At 39.0% G+C, this 18,252-nt stretch overlaps 1 protein-coding gene across 6 annotated transcripts in view; it reads left to right on the plus strand.

The window, feature by feature from the left end:
* MTM1 (myotubularin 1) overlaps window positions 1-18,252 on the plus strand; it is a 154,586-nt gene that overhangs the window by 73,060 nt on the left and 63,274 nt on the right. For all 6 annotated transcript variants that reach the window (XM_045820475.1, XM_045820479.1, XM_045820480.1 and 3 more), the window contains 2 exons: window positions 7,161-7,271; window positions 10,403-10,504. In XM_045820475.1, the coding sequence (XP_045676431.1) occupies window positions 7,161-7,271; window positions 10,403-10,504 (213 nt within the window). The remainder of the gene's footprint in view (window positions 1-7,160; window positions 7,272-10,402; window positions 10,505-18,252) is intronic.

The following is an 18,252-nucleotide window of genomic DNA, read 5'->3' on the forward strand; positions in this document are numbered from 1 at the left end:
GAAATACGTCATTGGTGTTTTAATAGCAATTGTGCTGCATCTATAAATTGCTTTGGGTAGTAAGGACATTTTGATGATGTTAATTGTTCCAATCCATGAACACGGTACATGCTTCCATTTATTTGTGTCTTCCTTAATTTCTTTCTTCAGTGTTGTGAAGTTTTCTGAGTACAGGTCTTTCACCTCCTTGGTGAGGTTTATTCCTAGGTACTTTATTTTTCTTGTTGCTATAGCAAATGGGATTTTTTTTCCCCTGATTTCTCTTTCTGATATTTCACTGTTGGTGTACAAAAATGCCTTCAATTCCTGAATATTGACTTTGAATCCTGCTGTTTTGCCAAATTTGCTTATTAGGTTGAGTAGTTTTTTTGGTGGAGTCTATAGGGTTTTCTACATACACTATCATATCAGCTGCAAACAGTGACGGTTTTGCTTCCTCCTTTCCAATTTGGATGCTTTTCGTTTCTTTTCCTTGTTTGATTGCTGTGGCTAGGACTTCCAATACTATGTTGAATAGAAGTGGTGAAAGCAGACATCCTTGTCTTGTTCCTGATCTTAGTGGGAAAGCTTTTAGTGTTTGTCTGTTGAGTATGATGTTGGCTGTAGGTTTCTCCTGTATGGCCTTTATCATGTTGAGGATGCTCCCTCTCACTTTGTAGAGTGTTTTTATCATAAATGGGTGCTGTACCTTATCAAATGCTTTTTCCACATCTATTGCTATGATCATGTGATTTTTGTCTTTCCTTTTGTTTATGCGATATATATTACATTTATTGCTTTGCAAATAATGTACCATCCTTGCATCCCTGGGATGAATCCCACTTGGTCACGGTATATGATCATTTTACTGGATTGCTGGATGTGTTTGCCAATATTTTGTTGAGGATTTTAGCATCTATGTTCATCAGCGATATTGGCCTGTAGTTTTCTTTCTCTGCTGTGTCTTTATCTGGATTTGGGATTAGGTTGACGGTAGCTCCATAAAAAGTTTGGGAGTCTCCCCTCTTCTTGGAGTTTTTGGAATAGCTTGAGAAGGATATGGGTTAGCTGTTCCTTAAATGTTTTGTAAAATTCTCCTGTGAAACCATCTTGTCCATGGCTTTTGTGTGTTGGGAGTTTTTCGATTGCCGTTTCAATTTCGTCAGCTGTTACTGGTCTATTCAGGCTTTCTGCTTCTTCTTCATTGAGTTTTGGAAGATTGTATTTTTTCTAGAAATTTGTCCATTTCATCCAGGTTTTCAAATTTGTAGGCATATAGTTGTTTGTAGTAATTTCTTACAATCCTTTGTATTTCTGTGGTATCAGTTGTTATCTCTCTTCTTTCATTTCTGATTTGTTTATTTGTTCTATTTGAACCTTTTTCTCTGTTCTCCTTTTATTTCCTGTAGAGCCTTAATGCCCTGTTACTTTTCTGTTTTTTTTTTATATTTTTGGTTTTCATTGGCTCCTCCCCTGTTGCCTACCCTACAGACCTGCTCCAGTCTCTTTATTTTAAAATACCTTCTTGTATCCCTTCTACCCTTATTTTACTCTCCTTCTTCCCCTTCTTTGTCAGACTTCTTTTAAAAAATTGTTCGTACATGCTGCTTCCACTTTCAATCTATTACTTCCTTTACTTCTTGTGGGCTTCTGTTCTCTATTGAAACTACTCTTTTACTGCTCAGTTCCAGTGGTCTTGGTTGATTCCTCAACTTTTTAACTTCTGTGCTGCTATGGGTATTGTTGATTACTCCTTCCTTCCCTTGTAATTTTCTCCATGCATTCTTGGCTCTTCTACTTTTTTCTGTCTCTTGCCTTTATTGCATTTCATTCTTTTCCTTCATACATTCTTACTTCCCCAGAGTTCTGTCCTTACCCCGTCTTAATTGTCCGTTGCTTTCCAATTCCATAGCTCCAGTAACGATCTTTCATCTTCTATTCAACTCCTGTTGTGTGTCAAGCCCTGTGCCAGGTGCTAGGCTGTAGTTGTGCATACAGCAGACACAGTCTCTTCCTTATAAAGCTTTAGTTCTGATGGACTGACAGATGTTAATCGGATATCATACCAGTATGTAACCACAAGCTCTGATAAGTGTTACATGGGAGTAGTACAGGGGCACAACTGTTTAAGAAGCCTGCAAAATTATTCTGAAAAAATGATGTTTGACCCTATAGTCTGAAGAATGAGTAGGAATTACATTGATCTGAGCAGGGGCTGGGTTGGAAAGAATAAGCTGAGAAAACAGCATGTGAGAGGCCCTGAGACCAAAGGGATCATGAAAAATGACAGGGCTGTATTGGGGTCCAGGAAAGCAGTGACATGGGAGTTGGAAAGGTGGGCATGACCAGAAACCCTAGGCCTTGTAGACTCTGCTACAGGCTTAGGTGTTTAGAGGTGAACAGTGAGAAGCTTCAGAAGTGGCTTAAATAGAGGAATGATAACCTCAAATTTACTTTTGTAAAAGATCACCCAGGCTGTTGTGTGGAGGGCAGATTGTAAGTGGAATAATAGTAGCTACAAAGAGACCACTGTGCCTAATCCAGTGGTCTAGTGAAATTGCTGTTAGAGGTGGATAGAGGTTAACAGATTTGAGATTGATTTAAGTGGTTAACATAAGAGATTGGATTAAGAATAATAGAAGGGGAAAAAAGGATAACGGAGAAAGGGGATGACAAGGATGACTCCTATGTTTCCAGCTTTGGTAACTGGATAGATGGAATGCTAGTCATAGAGATAGGAAGATGTAGTTTGGAGAAAGAAACATCACTTGTTTATTTCTGGACATTTTGAGTTTGAGGAGCCTTTGGGATCTCTTCCAGTTCTGTATTTCCAGCTGCCTCTTGGATATCTGTTCTTGAATAATTTATCATAACCTCAAGCCCAGTGTGTGTAAAATTGACAATGTTAATCTTCCTCCAAAACCTCCTCTTATGTTCTTCACATCTCTTGGTGGGACCACCATTTTCCCAGATAGTTGAGTCTAATTCTGAGTCATTTTGATTCTTCCCCAGTGGCTCATATCCTTCTTTTGCTTTCCACCCTAGTCATTCTCCACTTTTAGAACCTCATAGCCTCTCACTTGCACTAAAACATTAGCCTCCATGATTCCAAGGAATACATGTAGCCCTCTGCGCCTATTTAGACACTTAGAGGTACAGAGGCACAGAATTTTAGCCCTCTACACCCATTCATGGAGAGGACTCAGAGCTTCTAAATGAATCTTCATAAACCATTATTCTCTCATTGAATTCCTCTTCTTAAAAATGTATTCCATGAAACACAGTCACCCTGATCCAAGCCCTGGGGTACTTCTCTGGAAATTCTCCTGCCACCTTATCTTAAACCTGGGCCACTTTAAAAAAAATGTAAAATCCCTCATGCTTTTCCACACGTGTAGCTGATGTCACTGTTACCTGTTTATGGAAGGCTAATCCCTAACTGCTATTATTCTATTTTTAAGGGTCATCTTTAATGTCACCATCACTACAGAAACTTCATGTGACCCCGTTGATAGGAAATCATCTTGCTCTTCTATGACTTCTTGTTTCACTTTGCCTGTTCCACTTTGTTCCACTTTTTAAAATGGCTTTTGGCACTTGTACCCTAGCATTGTGGCTATTTGTGTACATGTATCTTATCTCCCAAACTAGGCCTTGAGCTCTCTGAGGGCAGTGTCTGCATCTTATTTAATCTCTGTGGTCCCTAGGGAGCAGTACAGTTTCTGTTACTCAGTATACACTCAAAAGGGAGATAGTAAATGAATTCATCTTTATAGATTGATATATTTACTGCTCAACTATTTTAGATACTCAGAGGCCATAGGCACGGAGTTTTGATTTAGAATGGACCTTTGAGAAGTCTTAAGTATTTAATGATGTTTAGATAGTGATAACTTAGTTTTTCTAGAGAGGGAAGCTAATTTTCCTATTCCTGGATCTTCCAGTTTGGCCTGCTGGGTTATCTGACTTTGAACCTGTCATTCAGGGAGAACGTGGCATGTAACCTCATTAGACTGTGGGTGCCCTTCATCAGGAGCTGGCTGATTCTTCTCAGTGTGCCATTTTCTGTTTTCTGTTGGGTCAGGGCAGTCAGAGTTACAGAATTCCCTCTATACAGGGACAAAGAGCAGCAAGGTCTCATCTAACTTGTAATTATTCTGCTTTGTTTGTATTCTTGCTTCCATGTTGTTATAGTATCAGACTTTTATTTAGTGTCTACTCTATGCATTTTAGGTATAAGCTTGGCGTTTAGGAATATAGTTGAACAGATACTCATAAATCTCAATATAATCTAAGCATAGTAACAGACTGCTTGATAGTTATGTTTTTAAGAACTAGATTATATGTTTTTAATAACTAGATTGTATTGTAAGTAAATACATTATAATATACAGCTGTGTATTATGTGCACAGTTACTGACTAGTGTCTTTTCTCTCTAGGGATTTGGATTTCAGTCATGTAGTGAGGTGTCTTATCCCATGAACAGCCAAAAAAATGCCTCCTTATAGGTACAAACAGAAAGACCTATAACTGCATGCCAGAGCATAGTGAGCCACTATTGTTGCATAGCACAGCTATGTGTTCCAAATACTAAGTAATCCTTTGCTATAATAATAACTTCCATTGTTTTCTAGCTACCATGTGACAGGCACCACACCAAGTAATATAAGTCCATTATCTTTAATCATCCCTACTTTATAGGTAAATGTGGCCAAGAGATACACTAACTTGCTAAAAACATTCAGCTAATAAATGCCAAAATTCAGATTTCAACCATTTTTGTCCAGCTTAAGAACTTGTACTCTTTCCTCTGCATCATAATAACCATACTCTTATGCTGTTTAAACTTTTTATTTTAACATAATTATGAACTTTCAAGAACTTTGACATATAGTACAGAGAGGCCCTGTGTATGCCTGACCTGGCTTCTGTAATAACTATACTGCCTTATCAAAACCAGGAAGTTGAGTGGTACAATACAGTTACATCAGTTTTTTTCATGCTCTCATTTTTTTGTTTTTGCATACAATTCTATCACATTTAATCCCATGTATAAATTCATATAACTGCCACCAGTAGTCAAGATATGCAACTGTTCTGTCAATACAAACCAGCTCCCTCATCCTGTCCCTTCATAGTCACACACTCCTTCTTTTCAACTGCTGGTAACCACTTCTCTCTTCTCCATCTCTACAGTTTTGTCATTTCAAGAATGCTATAAATGGAATTATATAGCACATGACCTTTTGAGATTGGCTTTATCCAGTCAGCATGATGCCCTTAAGATTTTTCCAGGTGATTGCATGTATCCATAGTTCCTTCATCTTTGTAGCTGAGTAGCATTCCATGGCATGGATGCCCCCAATCTTATACTTTCTGAATTTCTGGGATGTCCATGAACTCTATTACATTTTATGAGGAAACACTGAATTTTTTAAATATTGTATTTTAAGGAGAAGGATTTAAAGTAAAAGAAAAAAAACTTAATTTTATTTGTATCCCCCAAAAGGACATATTTTGAAGAACAAAAATTTAGCCCTGTCTGGTGTAGCTCAGCGGATTGAGTGCGGGCTGTGAACCAAAGCATCGCAGGTTCGATTCCCAGTCAGGGCACATGCCTGGGTTGCGGGCCAGGTCCCCAGTGGGGGCCACATGAGAGGCAACCACACATTGGTGTTTCTCTCTCTCTCTTTCTCCCTCCCTTCCCCTCTCTAAAAATAAATAAATAAAATCTTTTAAAAAAGAACAAAAGTTTAATAAGCACCTTTAAAATTTTTCCTTTATTATCAAAGTCATCTAACAATGTTAAAGAAAATGGTTGATTTAAAATATTGTATAGCCTTTCCTATCTTTGTCCATATGAATATACATTTTACATTGTTGTAGTCACAATATATTTTGTATGCTTCTTTCTTCCATTTAAATTTATTTTTCCATATTCCATAATTATTTTAGTAGCTGCATACTAATTCCATCGAGTTGACTAACTCTAATTTTCTATACCCTGATATTCACTTCTGGCTCCCTTGAGCATCTTCACACATACAGCCTTTTCTTCCGATGTGCAATAGCTGTAATATAAGTTCTTAGGAGTACAGTTACAGAGTCAAAAGTGAAGGAACATTTTTATGGCTCTTTTGATGTATGTTCCCAGACCTTATCTTGAATCTCAACCCTTCCTCATATTTACTAAGCCAGTTACTAAAGGTTTTTAAAGCCTTGGTTGCTGCATCTAGAAATGGGAGTACTTTGCCTACATCTAGAATGGCTGTGAGAATAAAATGATATGATGCATGCCAAGCCCCTGTTGCAGTACCTACCTGGCACAGATAAGGAATTCTGTACATGGCAGCTGCTGTTATCTTGTTGCAAGGATTGCAGAATGACTTCACTGATGTGATTTCATCATGACAGCAATCTTATGGATGGATCCTTTGCAGTCAGCATTGGATAAGAAATGATGGAGAAGCATTGCTATATATTCAGGTCCTTTTGCTTTGTGAAATGCACTCATGCCTAAGATAGACACAATTTCCAGGTGCTTGGTTCTAGTGGGGGAATACAGACATGGAAATTCATGGTAACAAGATAGAGTGAAGTAAGTGGTGTAACAGCAGTCTGAATCAAGTGTTTTAGAATGTCAGAGGAGGAAGTGATCAATACTATATGATCTAATTTGAAAGCAAGGCTTTGTGAGAGGTGATGCATGCTGAAACAAGATTTAAGCCACAGGAAGAATATCGATAGTAGGGAAAGATAGGTCAGCCTAGGCAAAGGGAACACCATGCACAAAGCAGAGGCCTGATTGTAGCTGAAATATTTGAAGAACAGTAAAGACATTCACTTAGTTGGAGCACAGAATGCCATGGGATAGAAGCCTGTAGAGATAGGCTGGAAGCAACATTATGGGCCCTTGAATTGTGTACTTAGGAATTTAGTCTTCATTGTGTAGGCAGTACAGAATGTCACATGTTTGGGGATGCATTTTGGCTGCATAAGTGATTCTTTTAATGCTTGGTCTTTCGTGTGTGATCTACATTGTATCATATTTTTTATTATAAAAAGTGGTAAAAGGGCAAAGGTAAAAACACCCTGAAAGCATATGGTTGTTTTAAACTTGTTTTCAATGTTTTAATTATACTGACAGAAAAACTGACTTTTGTATTTTTGTCCATTACAGGATTCTGCTCCAATACTTGATGTTCCTCTGGGAGTGATCTCAAGAATTGAAAAAATGGGAGGCGCAACAAGTAGAGGAGAGAATTCCTATGGTCTAGATATTACTTGTAAAGTAAGAGGTTCAGTACTTTCTTACGTGGAAAAAAAAAAGGCACTTTGGTGTTGAATGATAGGTAAAAGTTGAGTGGGTTAAAAAAAATCAAAGACCCCTGTTCTTCCCTCATGACCAAGCTTTCCAAACTAGGGAAATGATCCTATAAAAGAGACCCACTGTTGTCACCAAGTGTGAGGACTTGAACTGGTTATTTTGATAGCTTGATTGCACCAGAAGAAAACTTTGTAAGTAAAACTCCACATTTAGTTTTTGTCCAAGTCTGCCTCTAGTGTCCCTTCATGTGATGGGTCACCAACTAGATTCCTCCACACTGTGAAAGGAAGAAGATGTACAGGAGATTGTGCCCTCTGTTAACAGGATATGTTCTTACATCTAACAACCTTTCTAGCTTTTTTCATGGATAGTTTTCAGAGGTGATGGCTTAACATTTTGTTTTGGTGTGGTAGTTGGCCGAGCTTTAATAATAATAAAATTTAATCAGTTATAATAGTAGTCATCTATTGAGCATCCATGTCAGTCCAAACACATGTCTGGTGATTTACATTCAGTACTCAGGGCAAACCTCTGAGATGGACAGTGGCATCCCCATTTTATAGTTGGGAAGTCTAAAGATAAAAAGAGATAGGTAACTTAGCTAAAATTACCCAACAAATGACAAAGTTGGGATCCAAATACAGTGAGATAATCCTTTTGCAAACAACAAAATAAACCCTCAAGGTATTATCAGAACACCATAATCTGTAGAAGAATGCCCAGTCCTAGAAAGAGCTAGATGGGTGTGGAGGTCATCTGTTTCAGTGGATCTTACACTTAGATGTGCAAGGGATAAACTGAAAACTTCTTTAAAATGTAGATCTTAGGTTCTACCCCAAATCCTGCTGTAATCTCTGAATTTGGAGTCCCTGAATGCTGGTACTCTTTCAGGTGTCTCTGGTGACTCTTAACCATCAATCTAGTACACAAGAGTCAGCAATTTTTTTCCATAAAGGGCCAGATAGCACATATTTTAGGCTTTGTGGGCCAGTAGCATCTCCATCATGTGTACAGCTCTGCATTTTGTTTTGTTTTGGTTTTTGACCTTTTAAAATATAAAAAAACATTCTTAGCTTGAAGACCATACAAAGACTGACCTGGGCTGAAGTTTGGTGACTCCAGGCCAGTCCTTCATTCTATGGATGGGAAAATGAAGCTTCTGTTAAACAGAGTTACTTGCATATGGTTGCCCAAGAGCTGGTAGAAGAGTCACAATGAAAACCCAAGTCTCCTTTCCCTAGTCTCATTCACTGTGATTTCTTAAAACCATCTCAAACCAACCTTTTACAGTTTTGTTTGGATTATGAACACAATGCAGTATTTTTGTCTCTGAATTATAAAAGATCAAGACTACTATACTCTATCAAAAACCAAAGGATTATGTCATAGTTAGACTTGAACTAAAATTCTCCATCATTCCCTACCTTACCCTTTTTTTGTTTTTGTTTTAATCCAAGCTACCTTACACCTTATCCATGATCCCAGCTACAGTCTACCCTTCAAACCCTAGAAATATGTGGATTTACTTTTAAGGAAAGTTTTTGCATTTCACATAAGAGGATCCATGGGAGTACAGTGTTATATTACAGATATTACAGTACTCAAGGGGAAATGAGGTTGCTATTTTGATGATTTTGAAGCGATTTTAATTCTAATAGAATTTTAACAAATTCTGTTTGTTGCCTTATCAGTAGGAAAAACTTAAATATGAATCACTCAAAATTAATAAGAAAAAGCACACTCTCATCCTTTGACTGTTATAAAAACAAAGGGCTAGGAACACCTCAGCAGGTATAATTCTCAAATGTTACATCCATATTTCTTAGAATTAGTGTTGAGTTCAAAGACAGTGGCCACAAACAACTAATATTCCAGTTTTCTTGGACTATGTTATAAAACAGTTTTTGGATTTTATTCAATTACATGCTTTTAAAAATAAAAGCACAAAATCCTGGAGTTGACAAGGCCCAGTAGAAGCCATTTGTATATAGAAGGATCAACCATGGGTCATTCATTAGCATTCTTAGAGTCTGGTTCTTTACACTTCCTTTGCTGCCATTTGCAGTTTGGGTTTTATATGACAATGCTTTTGATGGTCCTTCACATCGAACACTTAGAACATTTTAAGAAGTGCTCTCAAGATAATAAATTAAAAAGCATGTTGAAAAATATGAAGATGGTGACATCCAAAAGAGCAGAGACTAGATCTGTCTCACTCCTGAGTATCTGTGTCCCCAGGGTCCAGCATGGGATTTTTTTTTTTTAATTGAATGTGTGGTGCACAATATAACATTCTTAGTGCCGTGATTAAGAGACAGAACTCTAGCTTTGAAAATGAGATAGAACATTAGTTTGATATATAATACAAATTGATATTTAAGGGATCTTATTTTGTTTAGACTTGATTTAAAGGAAGATTTTCCTGCTTATTAAAGAGATAGGTAACAGAAGGTACCCTTAAAATATGGTTTTGATCATTCATTTGTTGTTCCTGGAAGTGTAGTCACTCCTAATATGGTACACTTTAAGGTGGTTATATAGAACTCTGAAAATAAAAGTTGTATAGTAAAAATGTTGTACATTACTTGTGTGACAGCTTAAAATGCCAAGCATTTCCTAACTTTTAAAATAAGACTTTAAAATCGTGAGAGGTGAGGGAAAGAGCTTCTGTATTTTAATGACATGTTTGACAATTTTGAGATTATATTTGTTAGCAGATACATATTTGAAAAGTTCTATGAATAAAATATACTTTTATAATTAAAAATACCCCAGAAACCAGTTAAAGTAAATAGGTACAGTAGATGATGTACAAGGCAAGGTTTCATTTATATTTTTATCAAGTGAATTTTAGCTCTGTCTTCTCTTCAGCACTAGTTGCTTTGTTTTTACATTCATAACTACAATGTGAATATTTTTAGGAGTTTTTTTAACTGAGTATTTCAAAATACCATACCACACAAAGTAAGTTAGTAATCTAGATGAATTGCCCTTTCAGGTAAGTGAATCTTCTGTTTCCTTAGTTGAATAGAAGATTTTTGGCTAACAAATGTGACTTTATTTAGAGACTGATCTGTCAAATTTCCTGCCCCCAGGACATGAGAAACCTGAGGTTTGCACTGAAACAAGAAGGCCACAGCAGAAGAGATATGTTTGAGATCCTCACAAGATACGCCTTTCCCCTGGCCCATAGTCTGGTAAATTCTAGGGTTCTCCTCAGTGTTGGAAGTTTCTTGGGTGTTTCCTCTTTCACATACTATCTGTGTTGCACCTCCCAGTGTGATGTGTATGCAAGGATATTTCTTAAGGATGATTGAACCATTCCCAGAGGGGAGTAGGCCTGCTGGTCAATGTGGGATGGCTCACCAAAGGTGCCTGCAGTGCAGGCCTCGAGATGCATTGGAGCCCCAAGTGAGCCTGGGAGCTTCACCTGGAGCCACCTGTGCCCTTACACCCCTGGGTATGTTCTTAGTCTTGGCCAGCTCTCTATAAAAGCATGAGGTTGTGAAGTGGGCCATTCTGACTTTAATGCTGTGAAGTCACATGCCAGAGGTTGTTGGCTCTCAACTTGGGAGCTAACAAGTGATGCATGTCAGGCTTTTGTGGCACCAGTTATAAATGGGAACAAGTCTGAGCCTAAAAGCCATTTAAGCAAGCACACTTCTAAAATTCAGATATATTGTACAGGTATTACAGGCAGTTGCTGAATAAGGCAGGGTTTTTTTTTTTTTTAAGGAATAACACTTTAAATGACATTTGATAGTGTTTAGTGTGTATTTGGCAGGACAGATATATCTGTGCATTTACTTATAATCTATAACTTCATCTATAACAAGATTTGGGCTGTGTGTACCTAGAACTTTTCCTTCCTGTTCACCAAGCTGAGTAATCCAACTTTGTTTTACCACATGATTGAAATAAAGCCTTCTATGCATCTTACTCTTAAAACAATCTTTGCATTTTGCCTTGGTCTTGCCTTTTTTTCCTGTCATACCTTGTTCACATGTTCTTACCTCTCTCCTCCTCTCCTCTTCTGCTTGACCCTAAACAAACTTGGAGGCAAATACTTTCTAAGGGGTAAGCAAGGAAATTATATACACACACGTGCGCGCCTTTTTTTATTTAATGTAGGATAAATATGTTGTTGACTACACTGAAGGTGATAAATGAGATAATTAAATAGAAGAGCTGCTTTGTAATGTACCCCTTCTTCCTATGGCTGTCTTTTTTTTTAAGTTTTATTTTAATCATTGTTCAAGTACAGTTTTCTTCCTTTTACTCCCATTCCAGCCCACCCACCCAACCCTCCCCTCTTCTCTCCCATTACCACCCTCCCCCTAGCTTTTGTCCATGTGTCCTTTAAATTTGTTCCTGTAAACCCTTCCCATTCTCCCCTGAAATTCCCTCTTCTCTCCCCTCTGGTCACTGTCAGTCTGTCCCCTATTTCAGTGACTTTGGTTATATTTTGCTTGTTACTTTGTTTTGTTGTTTAGGTTCCTGTTAAAGGTGAGATCATATGGTATTTGTCTTTCACTGCCTGGCTTGTTTCGCTTAGCATAATGCTTTCCAGCTCCATCCATGCTGTTGCAAAGGGTAGGAGCTCCTTCTTTCTTTCTGCTGCATAGAATTCCATTGTGTAAATGTACCATAGTTTTTTGATCCATTCATTTACTGATGTGCATCTAGGTTGCTTCCAGCACCTAGCTATTGTAAATTGTGCTGCTATGAACATCGGGGTGCAAAGGTTCTTTTGTATTGGTGTTTTAGTGTCCTTAGGATATAGTCCCAGCAGTGGAATTGCAGGGTCAAAAGGCAGATCCATTTTTAGTTTTCTGAGGAAGTTCCATACTGCTTTCCATAGTGGTTGTACCAGTTTGCAGTCCCACCAGCAGTGCACTAGGATCCCCTTTTTTCCACAACCTCTCCAACACTTGTTGTTTGTTGCTTTGTTTATGATGGCCATTCTGACTGGTATGAAGTGGTATCTCATTGTGGTTTTAATTTGCATCTCTCTGATGGCTAGCGATATTGAACATTGTTTCATGTGTCTTTGGATCTTCTGTATGTCCTCCTTGGAGAAGTGTCTGTTCAAGTCCTTTGCCCATTTTTTAATTGGGTTACTTGTCTTCTTAGAGTGGAGTCATGTAAGTACTTTATATATTTTGGAGATTAAACCCTTGTCTGAGGTATCATTGGCAAATATGTTTTCCCATACAGTTGGTTCTCTTTTTATTTTGATACTGTTTTCTTTAGCTGTGCAAAAGCTTTTTATTTTGATGAGGTCCCATTTGTTTATTCTTTCCTTTATGTCCCTTGCTCTAGGAGACATGTCAGTAAAAATGTTGCTGCGTGAAATATCTGAGATTTTCCTACCTACGTTCTCTTCTAGGACTTTAAAGGTGTCATGGTTTATATTTAAGTCTTTTATCCACCTTGAATTTATTTTTCTATAAGGTGTAACTTGGTGCTCGAGTTTCATTTTTTTGCACGTAGCTGTCCAGCTATGGCTGTCTTTTAATTAAAATTAATTTGCAATGCGTGCCTCAGATTTTTTCTAGCAAGAAAAAGCCTTCTCTCGTCCCAATTTTCATTAATACTTGTTTCAGTCAAAGGAAATCTATGGTTGATAAAAAAAGGACAGTTTCATGGAGACTACAGAGGTCTAGGATATGAAGTACTCATCATGAGTCATGTATTGATTATAGATTCATATGTAATGCAGTTATGGAGTTGAATACATTTTCAGCCTTTTCTTAGTTTTTGATTATATGTGATTTAAAAATATTTCAATATTAAATATTTTTAACTCTTAGGATAAAAAGTTTAATGGTACCATATCTTTGAATTATTATGAAGGTGAGAATGTAGGTCTAATCCATGAAAATTCAGTTAGGGAAAGTGTTCTGTCTTCGGTTTTACATATTTGGCCCTAAATTACCAGAAATTTAAAGACTGGTTCACATAAGTTTGAAGAAACTGAGTCCCCAGTCCATATACAAGATCTTGCTCCATCACCTCTACCCTCTCTCTGGCATCTTCTGCCTCTCTTGAGGTTTACTCCCCTAAAAAAGTCAAGTATATTGGTCCAGCTTTTCCCTAAACTACTGTTCCATCTCTCACTTCAGTTCACTCTTCTGGAAAGAATATTCTAGGCTTATCTGCAGTTCATTCATTCCTCCAACCCATTCCACTACCCAGCTTTCTTGGAGGTACCTTCTTGCAACTCATGACCTTTTCCTGGTCAAATCTAGTGTCTCACTTCAATCTTAATTCTGTTTGCTGTCTCCCAGGCATTCAACCATTTTGAGCACCTGTTTGCAAGTCTTGGTTTCTGTGTTCCTCTACCGTCTTGTCTATTCCTTCTCAGTCCCCACTGATTCTGTATTTTCCTTGAATGTAAACATCTTATCAGAGGTCCCCTGTTAGCCCTCTTCTCATATTACTTTCTTTGCCTTGATGGTTTCATTTAGTCCCATAGCTTAAGTTGCCATTGCTGTATGGGTAATTTTAAATCTAACCCTGATATTGGCCTTAAGTAAATCTAGCAAGCCTAACTCTCTAGCATCTTCCTCTGGAAGTCCATGAGGACCACAAGCTCATTGTCTCCCTAACCTTTTCCCAGATCAACAGATCTACTCTTTACTCTACATGTCCTTCAATTTCAGTTGCTCAAGTTTGAGAACTTGAAGTCAACTTTCTTGTTCTTTCCCTGCCTTTCCTCTCATAAAAACATCTGTTCCAAATCCTATAGGTTCTACTTATTAGTAACTCTCAAATATTTTTCCCATTTCTACTTGTGCTTTCTAATTTAAGCCATCCTTCCCGTCTTTCAGTTTCTTCTTTCAATTTATCTTACCCAGTGCTGCCAGTTTTGATCATGTCATTCTGTACCCTACGCCCCACTAAAAAATTCTCAGGGACTTCCCATGATTTATACCCTACGCACCAACCACACAGGACCACTCTATGCTCCTCTGGTATATATAGAAGTTTCTCAACTTAGAGCCTTTAATGTTCCTGTCCCCTTTACCTACACTCCCCTTATCTCTTTAAAGCCCATCCTCCATCATTTTGCTCAGTCCTACGTCCTTTTTCCATGTTTTGTGTATTCCCATGATGGTAGTTCATCTCACCTCTCATTTGTTAGACATGGCAGGTCCTTCTGTCAGAGCACTTATCTCAGTTTGCCTTATATAATAATTATGTAGCAATTTCCCATCCTCCCTTATCAAGCTAGGGATCAGGGTTTGTTTGTTTTTTGTCTCTCTAACCTCAGCATAATGAATTCTGTATGGTAGTTGTATAATGATGGTTTTCTTACTGATCTTGGGTTTAGTAGAAAATGAAGGGGAAATCCATTATAGGAAAACAGATGGGATGGATTTCTAGAAATTGTGGATCTAGCACCAAAGCCAGGTTGCTGTCATTGGAGTGGTCTATAGAGGGTTTGATTTCTCAAATCTATGATACTTTGCTTTCTTTTTTGTATCTGTGCTAGGAATCCCTAGTTCTTCCTTTAAGAAGTCCATAAAGTGACAAACTGGAGAAACAAATGTGAATTGCTCATACAAAGTTTTAGAACAGGAAATTCTGTAAGTTTTAACCACTAAAAGTCATCTTTAAAAAAGTTAAGCTACACACTAAAACAATACAAGGTAGATTAAAAACAGACCAGCTACTGACATAGCTTTTGGAATATTAGTCCCTGGTATTAAAGTCAACATGTACAACTGTTTCATAAATTTATTTCATTTCAAAGCACTGTTTTGGGTGGTGTTGGGGGAGCAGCAATGGCAAGTAAAGAGTACTACAGGATGAATCGTACTTAGTCCTATTCAGGGATGTGATAGAAGCGATGACAAGCATGTATGGCCCCAATATAGGAGAGTGTACATTTGGCACTATAAGAGAAATGCAGTGGAAGTCCATTGGTTACTACATCCAACCCAGACTGAAAAAGCCTGCATGGAATTGATAGTCATTTAGGTTGGGCCTTCAAGGTTGGTTGTCATTTCCAGTGGGTGGGGATGGCAGAGGCAGTGGGGTTTCAGGCAGAGGTAAGACTCTGACCCTTGACATAGCAGAGGGAAGGCTGAAAGCATTGTAAAGTGTTTATGGGGATAGCCAGTGATGTTCGGCTGGAGTATGGGGGAAAAGGAGGAGATCTAGGGCCATCCAGTGGAAGTCCTTGGTGTAGGGTAAGGAGTTTGTACTTTGGGAAATAGCAGAGACCACTAAAGGTTTTCAAATAAGTGATAAGACTAAATACAACATCGTAGAGAATAGATGGGAGATAAGAGCTCCTGACACAAGGAAGGGGAAGTCAGAGGGCCAGGCAAGAGATCCATAGTGCTGAACTAGGACACAGATGATCTGAAGGCCCCATCTAGACTGAAAAGCAGATGTGTGTGTGTACGCACATGCACACATGCATGTGTTCAAGGTTGCTTCTCATTTCATTTCCCATCTGAAAATGAGCTATTTGCTTTTATCTACCACACTCTTCAGGTTCTTTTCTCATCTTTCTAACCATTGTCATTCACTTTGCTGGCTCCTTTCCCACCTTCACTCCCTATAAGCTGCAGAGGACCAAAGGCAGAGAGAAGTTTAAGATGATCATGAGTGTGCAATTGTGTGGAGGGTTGAAGAGACGAGAGGATCAGGAAGAGTCGTTTAAATTTGATGATTACAAACTCGCTGGAAACCTTAACTGAATTGCTTGAGGTTGGGACTTTCTTTCCTTTGTATCCCCATTGCCTGCTACAGTGCCTGGCATGCATTTGTTGAACATTTTTGAATCCAGGAACACGATCTGCGTGGAGGGGACAGAAGCCAGTTTGTAGGGGTTTTTTGTTCACAGGCCAGCACTCAATGTACCGAGCCACACCAGCTAGTGCTGTAGGGAGTTTTAAGAGAGAATAGAGGGTGCTTTTAAAAAAAGTAATGGTAGCAGCCAGGTTGAGAGAAGAAGTGGTTTCCTAGACTCTGAGAGAGGTGAATGCATATATTTGTGGGCATGACTTTTCAAGGCAAGAGAGAGAAGGGATCAATTCTTGAGCAGGATCCTGGGGAAGGCAGGGGGCATGGGATTAAACCCAGTTTGTAGAGCAGTTTTGGAAAGAAGGGACAACTATTATTCTGAGACAGGAGGGGAAAAAAAGTTTCCAAACTGACACAGTGGGGAATAAGAGAGTATGCCAAAAAGGGATTTCCTAGAAGCATAATCTAAGCCTCATTACATTGAACAATACAAAAGGCCTTCCTTGAACAATATCACTTTGTTAATCTTATTGAAACTGTTCAATCAGCTGCAGATTATCTCAGTGACTTGTATTGGCATTTGAAGTCAGAAGTAAACTTGCTCTGTGGGTTGCAAATCCAGCGGTGGGGGGAATAGAGTATGAGTGTGCTTTTTTCTTTCAGATCATTCCTTTTGGCTCTCTCTTGCCTCCTTCTCCGTTAGTATTTTCACCATTCTGTGTGTTCATGTAGGGATTTAAATTTCTAATTGAATTTGAGCAGCTCAGCCACACAGAGTCAACCCCAAACTATTAACTTGATTGTTTTTGTATTGTCAGTCCAGTATGAGTTAACAGTTGTTTAGATAACACTTTCTACTACAAGTAAAGAATTTATTTTCTTGTTTTATTTTTGCTTTGCTTTTCAAGATGCTTTGTAACTCAATACTAGTTCTGGGTAAATGATACATTTTTATGATTAGAAATATGGCAATGGGACTTCCAGGCAAGATGGAGGCATAGAGAGACATACTGTGCCTCTTCACACAACCAAAATAAGGACAACAACAATTTAGAAACAAAATAACAACCAGAACTGACAGAAAATTGAACTGTATGGAAGTCCGACAACCAAGGAGTTAAAATAGACACATTCATCCAGACCTGTAGGAGGGGCAGGATCAGGCGGCTGGGCAGAGAGGGGTGCAGGCCCAAAAAGTGGTGGCACGCTCAATGCACCATGGGCACGCAAGATGGCAGAGGGAAGACCCTGGGCACGTAGGCAGTGGCTGGCAGACCCTGGGTGCAGGGTGGCAACTGGCAGACCCAGCGAGGCAGTGATTGTAAAGCGAGGTACTGCACACAAGGTGGCTGGCTGACTGAGCAGTCCCACATTTGCGCACAGATAAACCAGGCGAAACTGGGGAGTGAGACAGACCACGCAACCCAGAGTCCCAGCACCAGGAAATAAAGCCTCAAACACCTATTGAAAACACCTATTGAAAACACCTTTGGGGGTTGAGGTGCAGGGAGAGACTTCTAGCCTCACAGGGGAGTTTGTTGGAGAGACACACAGAGTCCTAGAACGTACACAGGCCCACCCACACAGGAATCGGCACCAGAAGGGACCAGTTTGCTTAGGGGAAGTGGCGGAAGGGACTGAAATCTGAGAGAGAGCATAACAAGCGCCATTGTTGCCTCTCGGACCCCGCCCCTACATAAGCCTCACAACCCAGTGACTGGGCTGCCCTGCCCTGGTGAACACCTCAGGCTCCGCCCCTCATACGTAACAGGCACGATGAGGACCGCCCCCCCCAAAATATGGTCCAAACACAAGAACAGATCAAAGCCTCAGAGCAAATACAACTAAGCAGTGAAGAGATAGCCAACCTATCAGATGCACAGTTCAAAGCACAGGTGATCAGGATGCTCACAGAACTGGTTGAATTTGGTCTCAAATTAGATGAACAAATGAAGGCTACACAAAGTGAAATGAAGGAAAATGCACAGGGAACCAATAGTGATGGGAAGAAAACTGAAACTCAAATCAGTGGAGTAGACCAGAAGGAAGAAAGAAATGACCAAACAGAAAAGAATGAAGAAACAAGAATTCAAAAAATTGAGGAGAGGCTTAGGAACCTCCAGGACATCTTGAAATGTTCCAGCATCCGAATTATAGGGGTACCAGAAGGGGAAGAGGAAGAGCA

The sequence above is a fragment of the Phyllostomus hastatus genome, unplaced genomic scaffold, assembly GCF_019186645.2.
Source record: "Phyllostomus hastatus isolate PE091 unplaced genomic scaffold, TTU_PhHast_1.1 phas_scaffold_397, whole genome shotgun sequence".
Taxonomy (NCBI): Eukaryota; Metazoa; Chordata; class Mammalia; order Chiroptera; family Phyllostomidae; genus Phyllostomus; species Phyllostomus hastatus.